At 35.0% G+C, this 18,675-nt stretch overlaps 1 protein-coding gene across 1 annotated transcript in view; it reads right to left on the bottom strand.

Annotated features, from left to right (window-relative positions):
• Window positions 1-709: 709 nt before the first annotated feature.
• CARD18 (caspase recruitment domain family member 18) overlaps window positions 710-18,675 on the bottom strand; it is a 46,653-nt gene continuing 28,687 nt past the window's right edge. The window contains exon 3 of the mRNA XM_053706346.1: window positions 710-1,060. Coding sequence (XP_053562321.1) covers window positions 801-1,060 — 260 coding nt within the window. The 3' untranslated portion in view covers window positions 710-800. The remainder of the gene's footprint in view (window positions 1,061-18,675) is intronic.

The raw sequence follows: 18,675 nt of genomic DNA, 5'->3' as shown, positions 1-18,675 counted from the left end.
TACAAAGCTTACTTGGAGGCTCTTAAACCTACTGCAAAATGTATCACAGCTCATTCCAATAGACCTGTTCTATATTTCTTGGGCTTTCAAGAATGAGGCTTCAGTAGAGCAAATTTGTAAAGCAGCAACCTGGTCATCACTACATACTGTACCTTTACAAAGTTTTTACCATTTTGATGTTTTTGCTTCCTCAGAAGCAACCTTACCTAGTAAAGTCCTCCAGGCAGCAGTGTCTGGAAAATAGATTCCTGACGTTTTATTTTTCTTTCCATATTTTTACCCTCCCATCATTACTAGTAGACTGCACAGCTTTGGAAAGGGGCCCAGGCATAATGAACTGTGGTTTCTCAGAGATTTATTTCATATTAACCTAAATATGACATTTTATAGAATGCAGCCCACTGTGTCTAAAAATACTGAAAAGGAAGTGTAAGGGGTTAAACACATAGTGTATGTACTGTCTGGGAGCCACAGAGAACGGCTGGTCCTGAGGGGACACAGCCAGTGAGTCAATCAGCAGCAGCAGCCACATGACTGCCATTGTTGATTGGCTCTCTGGCTGTGTCCACTCACGACAAACAGTTCTCTACAACTTCCTAGCAGTACTTTAATTATGTGTTTAAACCCTTTGCTGGGGGTAAACATATAAACATGCAGGATTTAGTAGTGCTTAAATGGCATAATATAACAAATTAGAACACTTTTGCGCTACTTTTAATTATTATTTATTTATTGAAAGAAGCATATAACTCAAATATTCCAAGACAATTACTGTAGGAAAATACACACCTGAAATACTTCTAGTTTATGTTAAGATCTTGACACAGAGCAGGGTCTAAATCTTGAAGTGCCGTTAAAAATGATCTTGACGCTGTATCTCCTTTTCTAATGATCATGTCAACTAGCGTTCGTATTTTCTCCCTTCTGAGCTTGTGTTCATGAGTTATTGATTCAAACTCATCATCATTAATAATTTTTTTTTCACTTAAACAGTCCAGTAGACCATTAATATTTTCTTCACCTATCCTCTCCACCAAAACTTTCCTTTTTATCTCCAGAGCTAAAATAACAATGAAAATAATATGTCTGCGATCAAAATTAAATACTTATTCTATAGATCTACATACGCTAGAGAAGCAACAAAACACCACTTATTATAAAGAACAAATTAAGCAGGTTTTGGTCAAAACCACATGAACATTATTAGCACCCTGACACAAGAGAATGTGAAAAAAAGATATATATATATATATATATATATATATACACATAGTTCTTCATGGAGAAAGAGATGTAGAAATGAATGTAGTAAAATGAATTTACTAGTAATGAAAAAAGAACGGAGGGAGTTTCCTTTAAAAATCAAAATTGAATGTATTACTAGACAAGGGAACCAACAGATTTTATGTCTGAGGTAACTACAGCCAGTTAACCCTATAACCAAAAACTTTATGTCTCTGAGTTTTTCAGAGTGCTTTCATTAATGGCGTGTGTGGTAGATCAGCAGGTTTATACAAATGTTGCTTCTCGTCACAGATCAATTAACACGCTATTTTTTTTAATTCTCTTGTGCCTGGTGATGTCACTGCTAAAACATGACTGAGACAGAAAAAACAACCAAATAAGCCGGACCTTTGCTATGATGTAAACAACTCTAGGTGGAGTGTACAAAAGTATTGATTGTAATTTTACTGTTTAGCGGTAAAAAGTATCTTTACTTATCGTTATTTTCTCTTGGGCGTTCTCGGGCTTCTCCTACACTTACACCAGTTACAGCTGTTTACATCATAGCGAAGATCCGGCTTACGGATTTTAGACCGGGGCTTGTGGCACTATTCAGTAATACAGTTTTAACGTGCAGCCTATGTTTAGATGAATTGATTCTTATATGTTGAAGTCATTGGATCGTTATTTTCATGACACAATATTTTGTTTAAGGTGGTCTACATATTTTAATCTATTGGTAAAGTTTGTGGGAGACTTTCCAGGACTAAACCATCTTTTATAGTTTTTATTAGATTATATTTCAATGTATATTTATGATATATGCTATTTTATGAGATTAAATATTTATACTCTAACTTTTATATTTGAGCACCCTCCTAATTGTATCTATAATTCATATTTTAAGGGAGCAAGAATTGTTCTCCCTTCCTATATGAAGGATCGGTACAGACAGTAACATTAGCAGGTGGACAGCCCATCGCGGGAGGGACAAGTCCTTACACTATGGCAAAAGTTTTTCGTAGGAATATGTACCTACAATAAAGAAACAAATATGATTGTTTGGAGGGGGGGTCCCTACACTACAGATTATATACATAATATAAAAATCTGACTGGCTGCCATAACAAAGATGGTGGTAGTGGGAGAGGGAGGTTTAGAGAGTTGTTTGGGGGATCAAGGAGGGTAAAGAGGGATACTTAGATTAGAAAAATATAAAATAATTAAATAAATAAATACAAAAAAGAAAACAACCATAAACTGCAGCTTGGTTACCAGAACCTAAGATGATGGTCACCAGTGGCAGTGAGGGGGGTTAGAAGAGAGAGAGCTGTTTGGGAGGTAATCCCTACACTATAGCAAATATTACCCTTAAAGGGACACTAAACCCAAATGTTTTCTTTCGCGATTCAGATAGAGCATGCAATTTTAAGCAACTTTATAATTTACTCCTATTATCAAATTTTCTTCATTCTCTTGGTATCTTTATTTGAAATGCAAGAATGTAAATTTAGATGCCGGCCCATTTTGGTAAACACACTGTGTTGTTCTTGCTGATTGGTGGATAAATTCACCCACCAATAAACAAATGCTTTCCATGGTCCTGAACCAAAAAAATAGCTTAGATGCCTTCTTTTTCAAATAAAGAAAGCAAGAGAACAAAGAAAAATTGATAATAGGAGTAAATTAGAAAGTTGCTTAAATTTGCATGCTCTATCCGAATCAAGAAAGAAAAAAATTTGGGTTCAGTGTCCCTTTAACATTTAATTGCCAGGTATTTCAGTCTTGTGGTGTGCAAATGCAATTATAGGCCTTCTAATTATTAAAAACCAGTGGCAAAGCCATGCATGGCTGCCATTTCTGTATAAAGGGGATACTAGAAAAGCATTTACAACAATATGTCTTATGACTGTAGTAGTCGTGTGTAAATAATTTCAGTGTGAAGCCCAATGCTTTTGATAAAGTTAACAATGTTTTTAATATGATCAAATGTGATATGAACTATACCAAAATGGGCCTAGATCAATACATTGGGTTATCTATCTTAAAAATATATATAATTGTAAGGGTCAATTTTGAGAATCTGGTCAGCTCTGCTATACCAAATAAGAGTTAAACCATTGCATCGTTTTAGACATAGCTGCAGATAAAGACCTTAAAATTATCAAAAATAATAACTATATACTGTACATGTTTGGTCTTAGCTGAATCAAAGGATGCCAATGAACATTATTTTTATATAGTAAGGTTTTTTGTGGAATGTAGTAATTAATATATATTTTTTTTTTTAACTTTTTGTGTGGTAATTTTACGATAATTTCTTAATTCTGTAAATAAGTAGCTAGTTTAAACTGTCGTCATTCATGAAAAGTTCTTTTTAGGGTATCAAAAAAGTGCTAGTGTATAATTAGTGCGCCAATGGTCTGAAAATCCACTGTCTGTATGACAGTGAGACACAATCACAGTGTTAAAAATCTAAATATATAACTATACGATACAAATCGTTATAGAAAAATACCCCAATCAAATTATATTAGGATACAAATGAATTCTTAAGAAACAAATAAATAAATTCTTCTTAGATATTAAAAGTGATAACATAATATAGTGGTGTCTTTGCAGCAAACACCCCAAAATAATAAAGTGATAAAACTGCAAGGCACTGTAAATAATGAACACAGCAATGTGATAGAATTGTAAAATGTTATAGTGAAAAAGTCCCAATGATCAAAGTTCAAAGTGTTACATATATGATGGGCGTAATGTCCAAATCACAGTAGGCAGGCTCTTCTCCAAAAGATCCCTGTTGGTGACCCAGGGGTGGATACTATATAGAAAAAAAGATAAAAGAAGGCGCCAACATAGTGCGGTTACCAATGGGATGGAACACGCTTAGTAAATAATACCAGGTACTCACAGGATGAAAGACACTTGAGAAGTGTCACAGGTGCCTCCTGGACTCTCAGAGTTGTCCAGCTAACTCCCACTCCACTGTGGTGGTAAGGTTCCGCTTGTCTCTACCGATTAGGATGGCTCCGCTAGTGGTTGTGGCTCCCAGCCAGTATTCCAATAGGACTCTCTTGCGGTTTCCCCAAATCCAGCTATCCAGTTAAAATCCGTGCTCTCCGGTGAGAGGTGATACAGCAAGGATAAAAGTGGTTTGTGACGGTAGTAACAAACTACAATATTGCCAATAAAAATATCAGAAAAGAAAGTTCGTGGCTGCAGTAATAAAATCAAAAAAAGACTTTATTTACACAACGTTTCTCGGTCTGTACGTGACCGTTTCCTCAGGTGCATAAGTGTATAATAAAACACATAAAAACCACGAACTTATATCAGTATTACAGCGTCTCCAAATGCATACTGCGCATGTACGTGGGTGTGTCCCCATACTGGGAGTTCAATTGGCGTTAACTAACCAATGAGGTGCTTGTAATCACACACCTCCATAATTACGAGTGTATTGGGGAATTACTCAGTGTGGTTTTAACAAATAGCCCACACAGTTTTAAAAGCCGCAACGGGCCATGGTAATCAATAAATCTAATGAACAGATACAGTACAAGAAAAAATATTATCTAAAAAAATATATACATGTATATAAAAATATATATAAAAACATATCAATAAAATGTGTAAATATACAAACTACCAGATTGGGCACACCCACTCGCTATGTATACAAACATACTATTACTAACGTTCATGAAGTCATTAACTCTTCATAAAATTAGTTCACATACAGATGGTTAATTGCATGGATATAGGAGAGATCTTACATGTAAAATGCAAACTATGAATATAGTAACCTATATGTAAAAAAATATATTAGAAGTATAATACGTCTCTCCCCAAAGATACGATTAATTCCATAATTTGGTTAAAAATGACAGTATTAGATAAATCCATATTCGTCTACGTGATCAGAGAGAAAATTGCTTAACCCTAGACAGAGCGATTAATGAAAAAAACTTAGCTAAGGTGAATGAAAAGGATTTAGAACCCAATCCAACCTGACTGTCTAATTATAAGGACTTGTAATAACTGTGTTAGCTCATTAATGGACATTAATCATGTTGTTTCTATAAGGTGCCTAGACTCAAACTGGTTATACTTATTTAGAGGTGCATAACGTGACATTCATATAAATAGTAACGATATATTGTATATCCAAATACATTAAATTTTATAACCACATATACATGTTGATGCTAACAGGAGTCAGGAACCAAGCCCTACAAATCTAAATAAAAATACTAATTATAATGACCTTGAATTAAGATACTAAGTGTTGAGTTTGCTATATGTGGACTATAGTTTGATCACTTGATGATGTTCATTATTCCTCATAATAGAGTGCTTATAATTATAGTAAAATTATTTAGCTAACATATACCTAGTGTATTAGATGAAAAGGGTCAAATTAAAGCTAGATGGTAATCTCACATCAATGAAGGAGGATAATAACAATAAGGTTATAATAAGTCTAGCAGTATAATAATATCAGTGTGGAGCCTATATATCAGGGGTGGGTATTAAAGTCCTATATTAAACTAAATACAGAATGACTCATAGTGGATCAGTTAGTTGAAGGCCGCCATATCAATATTAGCGTTTAGGCCACCAGGGGACAGGGTGCGCATCTTCCAGATCCAAAAAGTCTCCCTTTGTCTTAAATGCAAATATCTGTTTCTACCCCATTTGGGGTACACTTGTTCTAGAGGGAATATGCTAAACACATTTGATGTATTAGTATGGCATGTATTAGCATGCCTAGGGACACTATGATTGGCAATGTTTTTACTGATATTCCTTAGATGCTCACCCCATCTTTTTTTGAGGGGTCTCGAGGTCCTACCCACATACTGGACCCCACAGCTGCATTCTAACAAATAAACTACAAAGGCCGAATCACATGTGAAGTGTGTTTTGATATGACATTTTTCCTTACTAATATAGGATGCAAATTCAGTTCTCTTGCTATTTGTGTATTGACATAATCCACAATTAGCTCTATTGCACTTAAAAAAACCTGGTTTGTCTAGGAACTTATTACCTCCTGTACTACTTAATTTACTCGTCAGTGATCTTTTCTTCATTACTATTTTACTCGGGGCTAGTACATTCTTTAACGTGGGAGCTCGTCTAAAAGTACAGACAGGTGTATTACCTATACTATCCCTCAGCAAAGGGTCCCCTGTCAAAATGTGCCAGTGTTTGCCTAATATAGTTTTAATTTTATTGTGGTTGTTATTGAATTGAGTTATGAATCTGACTTTCTCACTCCCTTTAATAGAACCTCCAATAGGTATAGTCTCCTTATTCTTGGCAAAGAAATCTTCTCTGCATTTATTTCTTGCTCTCTTGTAGCTAGTCTCAATAAGATCTGTGGGGTAATGTTTTTCAACAAACCTTTTCTTTAAAATATTAGCTTGTATATCAAAACTGTCTAAATCTGTGCAATTCCTACGAATCCTACAGAATTGGTTGTAAGGGATATTGTTCTTCCACGGTAAGTGGTGGTTGCTTTTATAGTTCAAATAACTGTTAGCATCCACCGACTTAAAAAAAGTTTTGGTAGAGATGTTACCTACACTGTCCCATGTTAAAATGAGATCCAGAAATTCTATACTAATCGCATCTATTTTAGAAGTGAAGTTCAGACCTAATGAATTGTTATTTAGACTATCCAAAAATTTCTGAGCCAATGATGTGTCCCCCTCCCAGATGAACAACAGGTCATCTATGAAGCGGCCATAGAAAACCAGGCTCGCCCCATATGAGGAAGGATATATATATTGTTCCTCAAAAAATCCCATAAAGAGATTAGCAAAACTAGGGGCGAACCTGGTTCCCATGGCCGTTCCCCTAATCTGCAAGTAAAATTTCTCCTGATATACGAAGTAGTTATTTTTTAATACAAAAGATATGCATTCCAAAAGGAAATCTCTTTGCTTGACTGGCATGTATATGTCCCTCTCCAAGTAATATTGGATGGCTTGAATACCCAGATGGTGTGCAATATTAGAATATAGGGCAGAGACATCACAGGTCAGCCATATCAAATTTCTTCCCTCTTTCTTTATGTGTGATAACTTATATATTAAGTCTGGTGTGTCTTTTATGTAGGATTTTAAAGTAATCACAGATTTTTTTAAAAAGGAATCCACATATTCGGATAAATTACAGGTTAAATTATCGATTCCTGATATGATGGGCCTCCCCGGAGGGTTCACCATACTCTTATGTATCTTTGGGAGGTGATAGTAATATGCCAAATTTGGTGCATAGGGTATTAAATAGTCTCTCTCTTTCTTAGTGAGTATTCCCTCTAACCAGCCTGCATCAACCATTTTAATCATGTTAGTTAGAAATTTTGCTGTGGGATTGTATGTTAATAATTTGTAATATTCTGTGTCTAAAAGAATACGATCAGCTTCTTTGATATAATCCTTAATATTCTGGATGACTATCCCACCTCCCTTGTCCGCTTGTCTAATTGCTATATTTTTGTTGGCTGCTAGTCTAGATAAAGCTGTTAATTCATAAGCATTCAAATTAGGATTCTTAATATTTTTTTCAGAAAGTTTGCCAAATTCTTCCAAAACTAGATTTTGAAATATTTCTAGACTAGTTCCTGTGCAAGGAGGATTAAAGTTGGATTTAGGGGTCAAATCAGAATGTAAATAATTCTCAAATAATTCATCACATAATATCTCAGGCTCAAAATAGATAATATCTGTCAAGGGCCTTTCTGTCATTTCATTCGTTAGAATTGGTGCATGACCAGTACCTTTGAGCTTCTTGTCACAGAAATATCTTTGGATCGACAATTTTCGCACAAATTTATTTAAATCTACAAATAATTCGAACAAATTGTGATTTCTAGAAGGACAGAAAGAGAGCCCTCTATTTAAAACTCCCACCTCCTCATTAGTTAAAACATGATCAGAAAGATTAAAGATGTTCTCCCTCATTCGTTTAAATTTCTCCTTTTGGGATGACTTAGCTCTCCCTCTGCTGCCACGTTGGCGTATGATCTTTTTTTCGGGGTAGTTATTGCAATCTCTCTTTCTGGGCCCCTCTCTAGCTGTTTTAATCGTATCGGTGTGTGTCTTACCTGCGGGGAGTTGTAGGGTAATCTCTGTGCCTGATGAAAAACCTGCGGGCTACTCATGGGTTCCCTCTCTTGTCTTTGTACAAAATTGCTATTATTTGTCATATGGCTTCTAGTGTCATTATGGTGGTTATTTCTAGGGGTATATGTGTTTGGATCCCTTGTGTTGTCTGGGAATCGATGAGATCTATAGTGATGGTGGCCAAATTCATTTTGGTGGTCCCTATTGGACCAATGTCTCCAATCTCTATTAAACTCGTTTCTAGGCGTGTAACTATAGTTTTGTTTATAACTATAGTTATAATTATCATCCCCTCTCTCATGGTGGGAGACTTGATTCCCATAGTTGGAGAGATAATTACTGTTACCCACAGAATGATTGGATATATAATTACTATTGCTAGCAGAATTCTTTCTATTTCTACTAAAATTATTATTCCTAAATTGGACATTTTTCTTTTTGTCCTTGGGTTTTTTGTAATCAACTTTAACCCAGGTGTCTGGTCCAATTGCATTCGAGACAGGCTCCTGATTATCAGATTCTTCTAATTTATTCCTAGAGTGTGAGTCATATACTTTATCCTCTAAATAGTCTTGTTCATCCCTCGCTAACTTTTTAATTTTGGTGGATATAATTTTCTTTTGGAATACATCAGATTTCTCCTGTACCTCTTGGGTAAATTTAGCATAATCTGTATTAGACTCAAACTTAAGTAAACAATTTTGGATTTCCTCTATCTCTGTCTCTACTTTATTCAAAAGGGTCTCCCGAAATTCAATTAAAAGATCTATAAGTTTAAAAGAACATTCAGTTAAAATACTAAGCCATTTGGTAGTAAGTTCAGGATCATGTTTAAAAGAACACTGTTTGGATATCCTTAGACCCCTTGGTATATGCCCTTTTTCTTTATATTTACGAAGTGTATCTATATCCCACCAGTGTCTATGTTCGTTCTTAAGTGCTTCCTCTAATTTGTGAAATAATTGAACCATAGATAGATCACTGGTGGATTCATTACACATATCTATAGTATTATCATTGCAGCTTAGGGCTTTTCTATTGTTGATCCTTTGATCTTTGCTCTGCATTGTACTACTAAGTGATAAATTCTGATAGGGAATAATAAGTGTACTAAATAGAAAAAATGTGTCAATAATTATAATGTGATAAAGTTATCTAATGAAGTGAATCAAATAAATAATTATATGAGATGTGTATAAAAAATATATATAAAAAATATAATTTTGTAATGTATTCAATGATGCCCACAATACTCTAGTGATATATAATATAATAGTGGGTGATCGAATGTGAACTATTGTGAAGTAATTAAAATATTCAAACCTAGTCGCAACCTAATCGATTCCCAAAAAAGAAGATCAAAAAAGTGCTAGTGTATAATTAGTGCGCCAATGGTCTGAAAATCCACTGTCTGTATGACAGTGAGACACAATCACAGTGTTAAAAATCTAAATATATAACTATACGATACAAATCGTTATAGAAAAATACCCCAATCAAATTATATTAGGATACAAATGAATTCTTAAGAAACAAATAAATAAATTCTTCTTAGATATTAAAAGTGATAACATAATATAGTGGTGTCTTTGCAGCAAACACCCCAAAATAATAAAGTGATAAAACTGCAAGGCACTGTAAATAATGAACACAGCAATGTGATAGAATTGTAAAATGTTATAGTGAAAAAGTCCCAATGATCAAAGTTCAAAGTGTTACATATATGATGGGCGTAATGTCCAAATCACAGTAGGCAGGCTCTTCTCCAAAAGATCCCTGTTGGTGACCCAGGGGTGGATACTATATAGAAAAAAAGATAAAAGAAGGCGCCAACATAGTGCGGTTACCAATGGGATGGAACACGCTTAGTAAATAATACCAGGTACTCACAGGATGAAAGACACTTGAGAAGTGTCACAGGTGCCTCCTGGACTCTCAGAGTTGTCCAGCTAACTCCCACTCCACTGTGGTGGTAAGGTTCCGCTTGTCTCTACCGATTAGGATGGCTCCGCTAGTGGTTGTGGCTCCCAGCCAGTATTCCAATAGGACTCTCTTGCGGTTTCCCCAAATCCAGCTATCCAGTTAAAATCCGTGCTCTCCGGTGAGAGGTGATACAGCAAGGATAAAAGTGGTTTGTGACGGTAGTAACAAACTACAATATTGCCAATAAAAATATCAGAAAAGAAAGTTCGTGGCTGCAGTAATAAAATCAAAAAAAGACTTTATTTACACAACGTTTCTCGGTCTGTACGTGACCGTTTCCTCAGGTGCATAAGTGTATAATAAAACACATAAAAACCACGAACTTATATCAGTATTACAGCGTCTCCAAATGCATACTGCGCATGTACGTGGGTGTGTCCCCATACTGGGAGTTCAATTGGCGTTAACTAACCAATGAGGTGCTTGTAATCACACACCTCCATAATTACGAGTGTATTGGGGAATTACTCAGTGTGGTTTTAACAAATAGCCCACACAGTTTTAAAAGCCGCAACGGGCCATGGTAATCAATAAATCTAATGAACAGATACAGTACAAGAAAAAATATTATCTAAAAAAATATATACATGTATATAAAAATATATATAAAAACATATCAATAAAATGTGTAAATATACAAACTACCAGATTGGGCACACCCACTCGCTATGTATACAAACATACTATTACTAACGTTCATGAAGTCATTAACTCTTCATAAAATTAGTTCACATACAGATGGTTAATTGCATGGATATAGGAGAGATCTTACATGTAAAATGCAAACTATGAATATAGTAACCTATATGTAAAAAAATATATTAGAAGTATAATACGTCTCTCCCCAAAGATACGATTAATTCCATAATTTGGTTAAAAATGACAGTACTAGATAAATCCATATTCGTCTACGTGATCAGAGAGAAAATTGCTTAACCCTAGACAGAGCGATTAATGAAAAAAACTTAGCTAAGGTGAATGAAAAGGATTTAGAACCCAATCCAACCTGACTGTCTAATTATAAGGACTTGTAATAACTGTGTTAGCTCATTAATGGACATTAATCATGTTGTTTCTATAAGGTGCCTAGACTCAAACTGGTTATACTTATTTAGAGGTGCATAACGTGACATTCATATAAATAGTAACGATATATTGTATATCCAAATACATTAAATTTTATAACCACATATACATGTTGATGCTAACAGGAGTCAGGAACCAAGCCCTACAAATCTAAATAAAAATACTAATTATAATGACCTTGAATTAAGATACTAAGTGTTGAGTTTGCTATATGTGGACTATAGTTTGATCACTTGATGATGTTCATTATTCCTCATAATAGAGTGCTTATAATTATAGTAAAATTATTTAGCTAACATATACCTAGTGTATTAGATGAAAAGGGTCAAATTAAAGCTAGATGGTAATCTCACATCAATGAAGGAGGATAATAACAATAAGGTTATAATAAGTCTAGCAGTATAATAATATCAGTGTGGAGCCTATATATCAGGGGTGGGTATTAAAGTCCTATATTAAACTAAATACAGAATGACTCATAGTGGATCAGTTAGTTGAAGGCCGCCATATCAATATTAGCGTTTAGGCCACCAGGGGACAGGGTGCGCATCTTCCAGATCCAAAAAGTCTCCCTTTGTCTTAAATGCAAATATCTGTTTCTACCCCATTTGGGGTACACTTGTTCTAGAGGGAATATGCTAAACACATTTGATGTATTAGTATGGCATGTATTAGCATGCCTAGGGACACTATGATTGGCAATGTTTTTACTGATATTCCTTAGATGCTCACCCCATCTTTTTTTGAGGGGTCTCGAGGTCCTACCCACATACTGGACCCCACAGCTGCATTCTAACAAATAAACTACAAAGGCCGAATCACATGTGAAGTGTGTTTTGATATGACATTTTTCCTTACTAATATAGGATGCAAATTCAGTTCTCTTGCTATTTGTGTATTGACATAATCCACAATTAGCTCTATTGCACTTAAAAAAACCTGGTTTGTCTAGGAACTTATTACCTCCTGTACTACTTAATTTACTCGTCAGTGATCTTTTCTTCATTACTATTTTACTCGGGGCTAGTACATTCTTTAACGTGGGAGCTCGTCTAAAAGTACAGACAGGTGTATTACCTATACTATCCCTCAGCAAAGGGTCCCCTGTCAAAATGTGCCAGTGTTTGCCTAATATAGTTTTAATTTTATTGTGGTTGTTATTGAATTGAGTTATGAATCTGACTTTCTCACTCCCTTTAATAGAACCTCCAATAGGTATAGTCTCCTTATTCTTGGCAAAGAAATCTTCTCTGCATTTATTTCTTGCTCTCTTGTAGCTAGTCTCAATAAGATCTGTGGGGTAATGTTTTTCAACAAACCTTTTCTTTAAAATATTAGCTTGTATATCAAAACTGTCTAAATCTGTGCAATTCCTACGAATCCTACAGAATTGGTTGTAAGGGATATTGTTCTTCCACGGTAAGTGGTGGTTGCTTTTATAGTTCAAATAACTGTTAGCATCCACCGACTTAAAAAAAGTTTTGGTAGAGATGTTACCTACACTGTCCCATGTTAAAATGAGATCCAGAAATTCTATACTAATCGCATCTATTTTAGAAGTGAAGTTCAGACCTAATGAATTGTTATTTAGACTATCCAAAAATTTCTGAGCCAATGATGTGTCCCCCTCCCAGATGAACAACAGGTCATCTATGAAGCGGCCATAGAAAACCAGGCTCGCCCCATATGAGGAAGGATATATATATTGTTCCTCAAAAAATCCCATAAAGAGATTAGCAAAACTAGGGGCGAACCTGGTTCCCATGGCCGTTCCCCTAATCTGCAAGTAAAATTTCTCCTGATATACGAAGTAGTTATTTTTTAATACAAAAGATATGCATTCCAAAAGGAAATCTCTTTGCTTGACTGGCATGTATATGTCCCTCTCCAAGTAATATTGGATGGCTTGAATACCCAGATGGTGTGCAATATTAGAATATAGGGCAGAGACATCACAGGTCAGCCATATCAAATTTCTTCCCTCTTTCTTTATGTGTGATAACTTATATATTAAGTCTGGTGTGTCTTTTATGTAGGATTTTAAAGTAATCACAGATTTTTTTAAAAAGGAATCCACATATTCGGATAAATTACAGGTTAAATTATCGATTCCTGATATGATGGGCCTCCCCGGAGGGTCCACCATACTCTTATGTATCTTTGGGAGGTGATAGTAATATGCCAAATTTGGTGCATAGGGTATTAAATAGTCTCTCTCTTTCTTAGTGAGTATTCCCTCTAACCAGCCTGCATCAACCATTTTAATCATGTTAGTTAGAAATTTTGCTGTGGGATTGTATGTTAATAATTTGTAATATTCTGTGTCTAAAAGAATACGATCAGCTTCTTTGATATAATCCTTAATATTCTGGATGACTATCCCACCTCCCTTGTCCGCTTGTCTAATTGCTATATTTTTGTTGGCTGCTAGTCTAGATAAAGCTGTTAATTCATAAGCATTCAAATTAGGATTCTTAATATTTTTTTCAGAAAGTTTGCCAAATTCTTCCAAAACTAGATTTTGAAATATTTCTAGACTAGTTCCTGTGCAAGGAGGATTAAAGTTGGATTTAGGGGTCAAATCAGAATGTAAATAATTCTCAAATAATTCATCACATAATATCTCAGGCTCAAAATAGATAATATCTGTCAAGGGCCTTTCTGTCATTTCATTCGTTAGAATTGGTGCATGACCAGTACCTTTGAGCTTCTTGTCACAGAAATATCTTTGGATCGACAATTTTCGCACAAATTTATTTAAATCTACAAATAATTCGAACAAATTGTGATTTCTAGAAGGACAGAAAGAGAGCCCTCTATTTAAAACTCCCACCTCCTCATTAGTTAAAACATGATCAGAAAGATTAAAGATGTTCTCCCTCATTCGTTTAAATTTCTCCTTTTGGGATGACTTAGCTCTCCCTCTGCTGCCACGTTGGCGTATGATCTTTTTTTCGGGGTAGTTATTGCAATCTCTCTTTCTGGGCCCCTCTCTAGCTGTTTTAATCGTATCGGTGTGTGTCTTACCTGCGGGGAGTTGTAGGGTAATCTCTGTGCCTGATGAAAAACCTGCGGGCTACTCATGGGTTCCCTCTCTTGTCTTTGTACAAAATTGCTATTATTTGTCATATGGCTTCTAGTGTCATTATGGTGGTTATTTCTAGGGGTATATGTGTTTGGATCCCTTGTGTTGTCTGGGAATCGATGAGATCTATAGTGATGGTGGCCAAATTCATTTTGGTGGTCCCTATTGGACCAATGTCTCCAATCTCTATTAAACTCGTTTCTAGGCGTGTAACTATAGTTTTGTTTATAACTATAGTTATAATTATCATCCCCTCTCTCATGGTGGGAGACTTGATTCCCATAGTTGGAGAGATAATTACTGTTACCCACAGAATGATTGGATATATAATTACTATTGCTAGCAGAATTCTTTCTATTTCTACTAAAATTATTATTCCTAAATTGGACATTTTTCTTTTTGTCCTTGGGTTTTTTGTAATCAACTTTAACCCAGGTGTCTGGTCCAATTGCATTCGAGACAGGCTCCTGATTATCAGATTCTTCTAATTTATTCCTAGAGTGTGAGTCATATACTTTATCCTCTAAATAGTCTTGTTCATCCCTCGCTAACTTTTTAATTTTGGTGGATATAATTTTCTTTTGGAATACATCAGATTTCTCCTGTACCTCTTGGGTAAATTTAGCATAATCTGTATTAGACTCAAACTTAAGTAAACAATTTTGGATTTCCTCTATCTCTGTCTCTACTTTATTCAAAAGGGTCTCCCGAAATTCAATTAAAAGATCTATAAGTTTAAAAGAACATTCAGTTAAAATACTAAGCCATTTGGTAGTAAGTTCAGGATCATGTTTAAAAGAACACTGTTTGGATATCCTTAGACCCCTTGGTATATGCCCTTTTTCTTTATATTTACGAAGTGTATCTATATCCCACCAGTGTCTATGTTCGTTCTTAAGTGCTTCCTCTAATTTGTGAAATAATTGAACCATAGATAGATCACTGGTGGATTCATTACACATATCTATAGTATTATCATTGCAGCTTAGGGCTTTTCTATTGTTGATCCTTTGATCTTTGCTCTGCATTGTACTACTAAGTGATAAATTCTGATAGCGGAGCCATCCTAATCGGTAGAGACAAGCGGAACCTTACCACCACAGTGGAGTGGGAGTTAGCTGGACAACTCTGAGAGTCCAGGAGGCACCTGTGACACTTCTCAAGTGTCTTTCATCCTGTGAGTACCTGGTATTATTTACTAAGCGTGTTCCATCCCATTGGTAACCGCACTATGTTGGCGCCTTCTTTTATCTTTTTTTCTATATAGTATCCACCCCTGGGTCACCAACAGGGATCTTTTGGAGAAGAGCCTGCCTACTGTGATTTGGACATTACGCCCATCATATATGTAACACTTTGAACTTTGATCATTGGGACTTTTTCACTATAACATTTTACAATTCTATCACATTGCTGTGTTCATTATTTACAGTGCCTTGCAGTTTTATCACTTTATTATTTTGGGGTGTTTGCTGCAAAGACACCACTATATTATGTTATCACTTTTAATATCTAAGAAGAATTTATTTATTTGTTTCTTAAGAATTCATTTGTATCCTAATATAATTTGATTGGGGTATTTTTCTATAACGATTTGTATCGTATAGTTATATATTTAGATTTTTAACACTGTGATTGTGTCTCACTGTCATACAGACAGTGGATTTTCAGACCATTGGCGCACTAATTATACACTAGCACTTTTTTGATCTTCTTTTTTGGGAATCGATTAGGTTGCGACTAGGTTTGAATATTTTAATTACTTCACAATAGTTCACATTCGATCACCCACTATTATATTATATATCACTAGAGTATTGTGGGCATCATTGAATACATTACAAAATTATATTTTTTATATATATTTTTTATACACATCTCATATAATTATTTATTTGATTCACTTCATTAGATAACTTTATCACATTATAATTATTGACACATTTTTTCTATTTAGTACACTTATTATTCCCTATCAGAATTTATCACTTAGTAGTACAATGCAGAGCAAAGATCAAAGGATCAACAATAGAAAAGCCCTAAGCTGCAATGATAATACTATAGATATGTGTAATGAATCCACCAGTGATCTATCTATGGTTCAATTATTTCACAAATTAGAGGAAGCACTTAAGAACGAACATAGACACTGGTGGGATATAGATACACTTCGTAAATATAAAGAAAAAGGGCATATACCAAGGGGTCTAAGGATATCCAAACAGTGTTCTTTTAAACATGATCCTGAACTTACTACCAAATGGCTTAGTATTTTAACTGAATGTTCTTTTAAACTTATAGATCTTTTAATTGAATTTCGGGAGACCCTTTTGAATAAAGTAGAGACAGAGATAGAGGAAATCCAAAATTGTTTACTTAAGTTTGAGTCTAATACAGATTATGCTAAATTTACCCAAGAGGTACAGGAGAAATCTGATGTATTCCAAAAGAAAATTATATCCACCAAAATTAAAAAGTTAGCGAGGGATGAACAAGACTATTTAGAGGATAAAGTATATGACTCACACTCTAGGAATAAATTAGAAGAATCTGATAATCAGGAGCCTGTCTCGAATGCAATTGGACCAGACACCTGGGTTAAAGTTGATTACAAAAAACCCAAGGACAAAAAGAAAAATGTCCAATTTAGGAATAATAATTTTAGTAGAAATAGAAAGAATTCTGCTAGCAATAGTAATTATATATCCAATCATTCTGTGGGTAACAGTAATTATCTCTCCAACTATGGGAATCAAGTCTCCCACCATGAGAGAGGGGATGATAATTATAACTATAGTTATAAACAAAACTATAGTTACACGCCTAGAAACGAGTTTAATAGAGATTGGAGACATTGGTCCAATAGGGACCACCAAAATGAATTTGGCCACCATCACTATAGATCTCATCGATTCCCAGACAACACAAGGGATCCAAACACATATACCCCTAGAAATAACCACCATAATGACACTAGAAGCCATATGACAAATAATAGCAATTTTGTACAAAGACAAGAGAGGGAACCCATGAGTAGCCCGCAGGTTTTTCATCAGGCACAGAGATTACCCTACAACTCCCCGCAGGTAAGACACACACCGATACGATTAAAACAGCTAGAGAGGGGCCCAGAAAGAGAGATTGCAATAACTACCCCGAAAAAAAGATCATACGCCAACGTGGCAGCAGAGGGAGAGCTAAGTCATCCCAAAAGGAGAAATTTAAACGAATGAGGGAGAACATCTTTAATCTTTCTGATCATGTTTTAACTAATGAGGAGGTGGGAGTTTTAAATAGAGGGCTCTCTTTCTGTCCTTCTAGAAATCACAATTTGTTCGAATTATTTGTAGATTTAAATAAATTTGTGCGAAAATTGTCGATCCAAAGATATTTCTGTGACAAGAAGCTCAAAGGTACTGGTCATGCACCAATTCTAACGAATGAAATGACAGAAAGGCCCTTGACAGATATTATCTATTTTGAGCCTGAGATATTATGTGATGAATTATTTGAGAATTATTTACATTCTGATTTGACCCCTAAATCCAACTTTAATCCTCCTTGCACAGGAACTAGTCTAGAAATATTTCAAAATCTAGTTTTGGAAGAATTTGGCAAACTTTCTGAAAAAAATATTAAGAATCCTAATTTGAATGCTTATGAATTAACAGCTTTATCTAGACTAGCAGCCAACAAAAATATAGCAATTAGACAAGCGGACAAGGGAGGTGGGATAGTCATCCAGAATATTAAGGATTATATCAAAGAAGCTGATCGTATTCTTTTAGACACAGAATATTACAAATTATTAACATACAATCCCACAGCAAAATTTCTAACTAACATGATTAAAATGGTTGATGCAGGCTGGTTAGAGGGAATACTCACTAAGAAAGAGAGAGACTATTTAATACCCTATGCACCAAATTTGGCATATTACTATCACCTCCCAAAGATACATAAGAGTATGGTGGACCCTCCGGGGAGGCCCATCATATCAGGAATCGATAATTTAACCTGTAATTTATCCGAATATGTGGATTCCTTTTTAAAAAAATCTGTGATTACTTTAAAATCCTACATAAAAGACACACCAGACTTAATATATAAGTTATCACACATAAAGAAAGAGGGAAGAAATTTGATATGGCTGAC

This window comes from Bombina bombina, chromosome 3 (genome assembly GCF_027579735.1).
Source record: "Bombina bombina isolate aBomBom1 chromosome 3, aBomBom1.pri, whole genome shotgun sequence".
NCBI lineage: Eukaryota > Metazoa > Chordata > Amphibia > Anura > Bombinatoridae > Bombina > Bombina bombina.
This window is presented reverse-complemented; position numbering and strand designations above follow the sequence as displayed.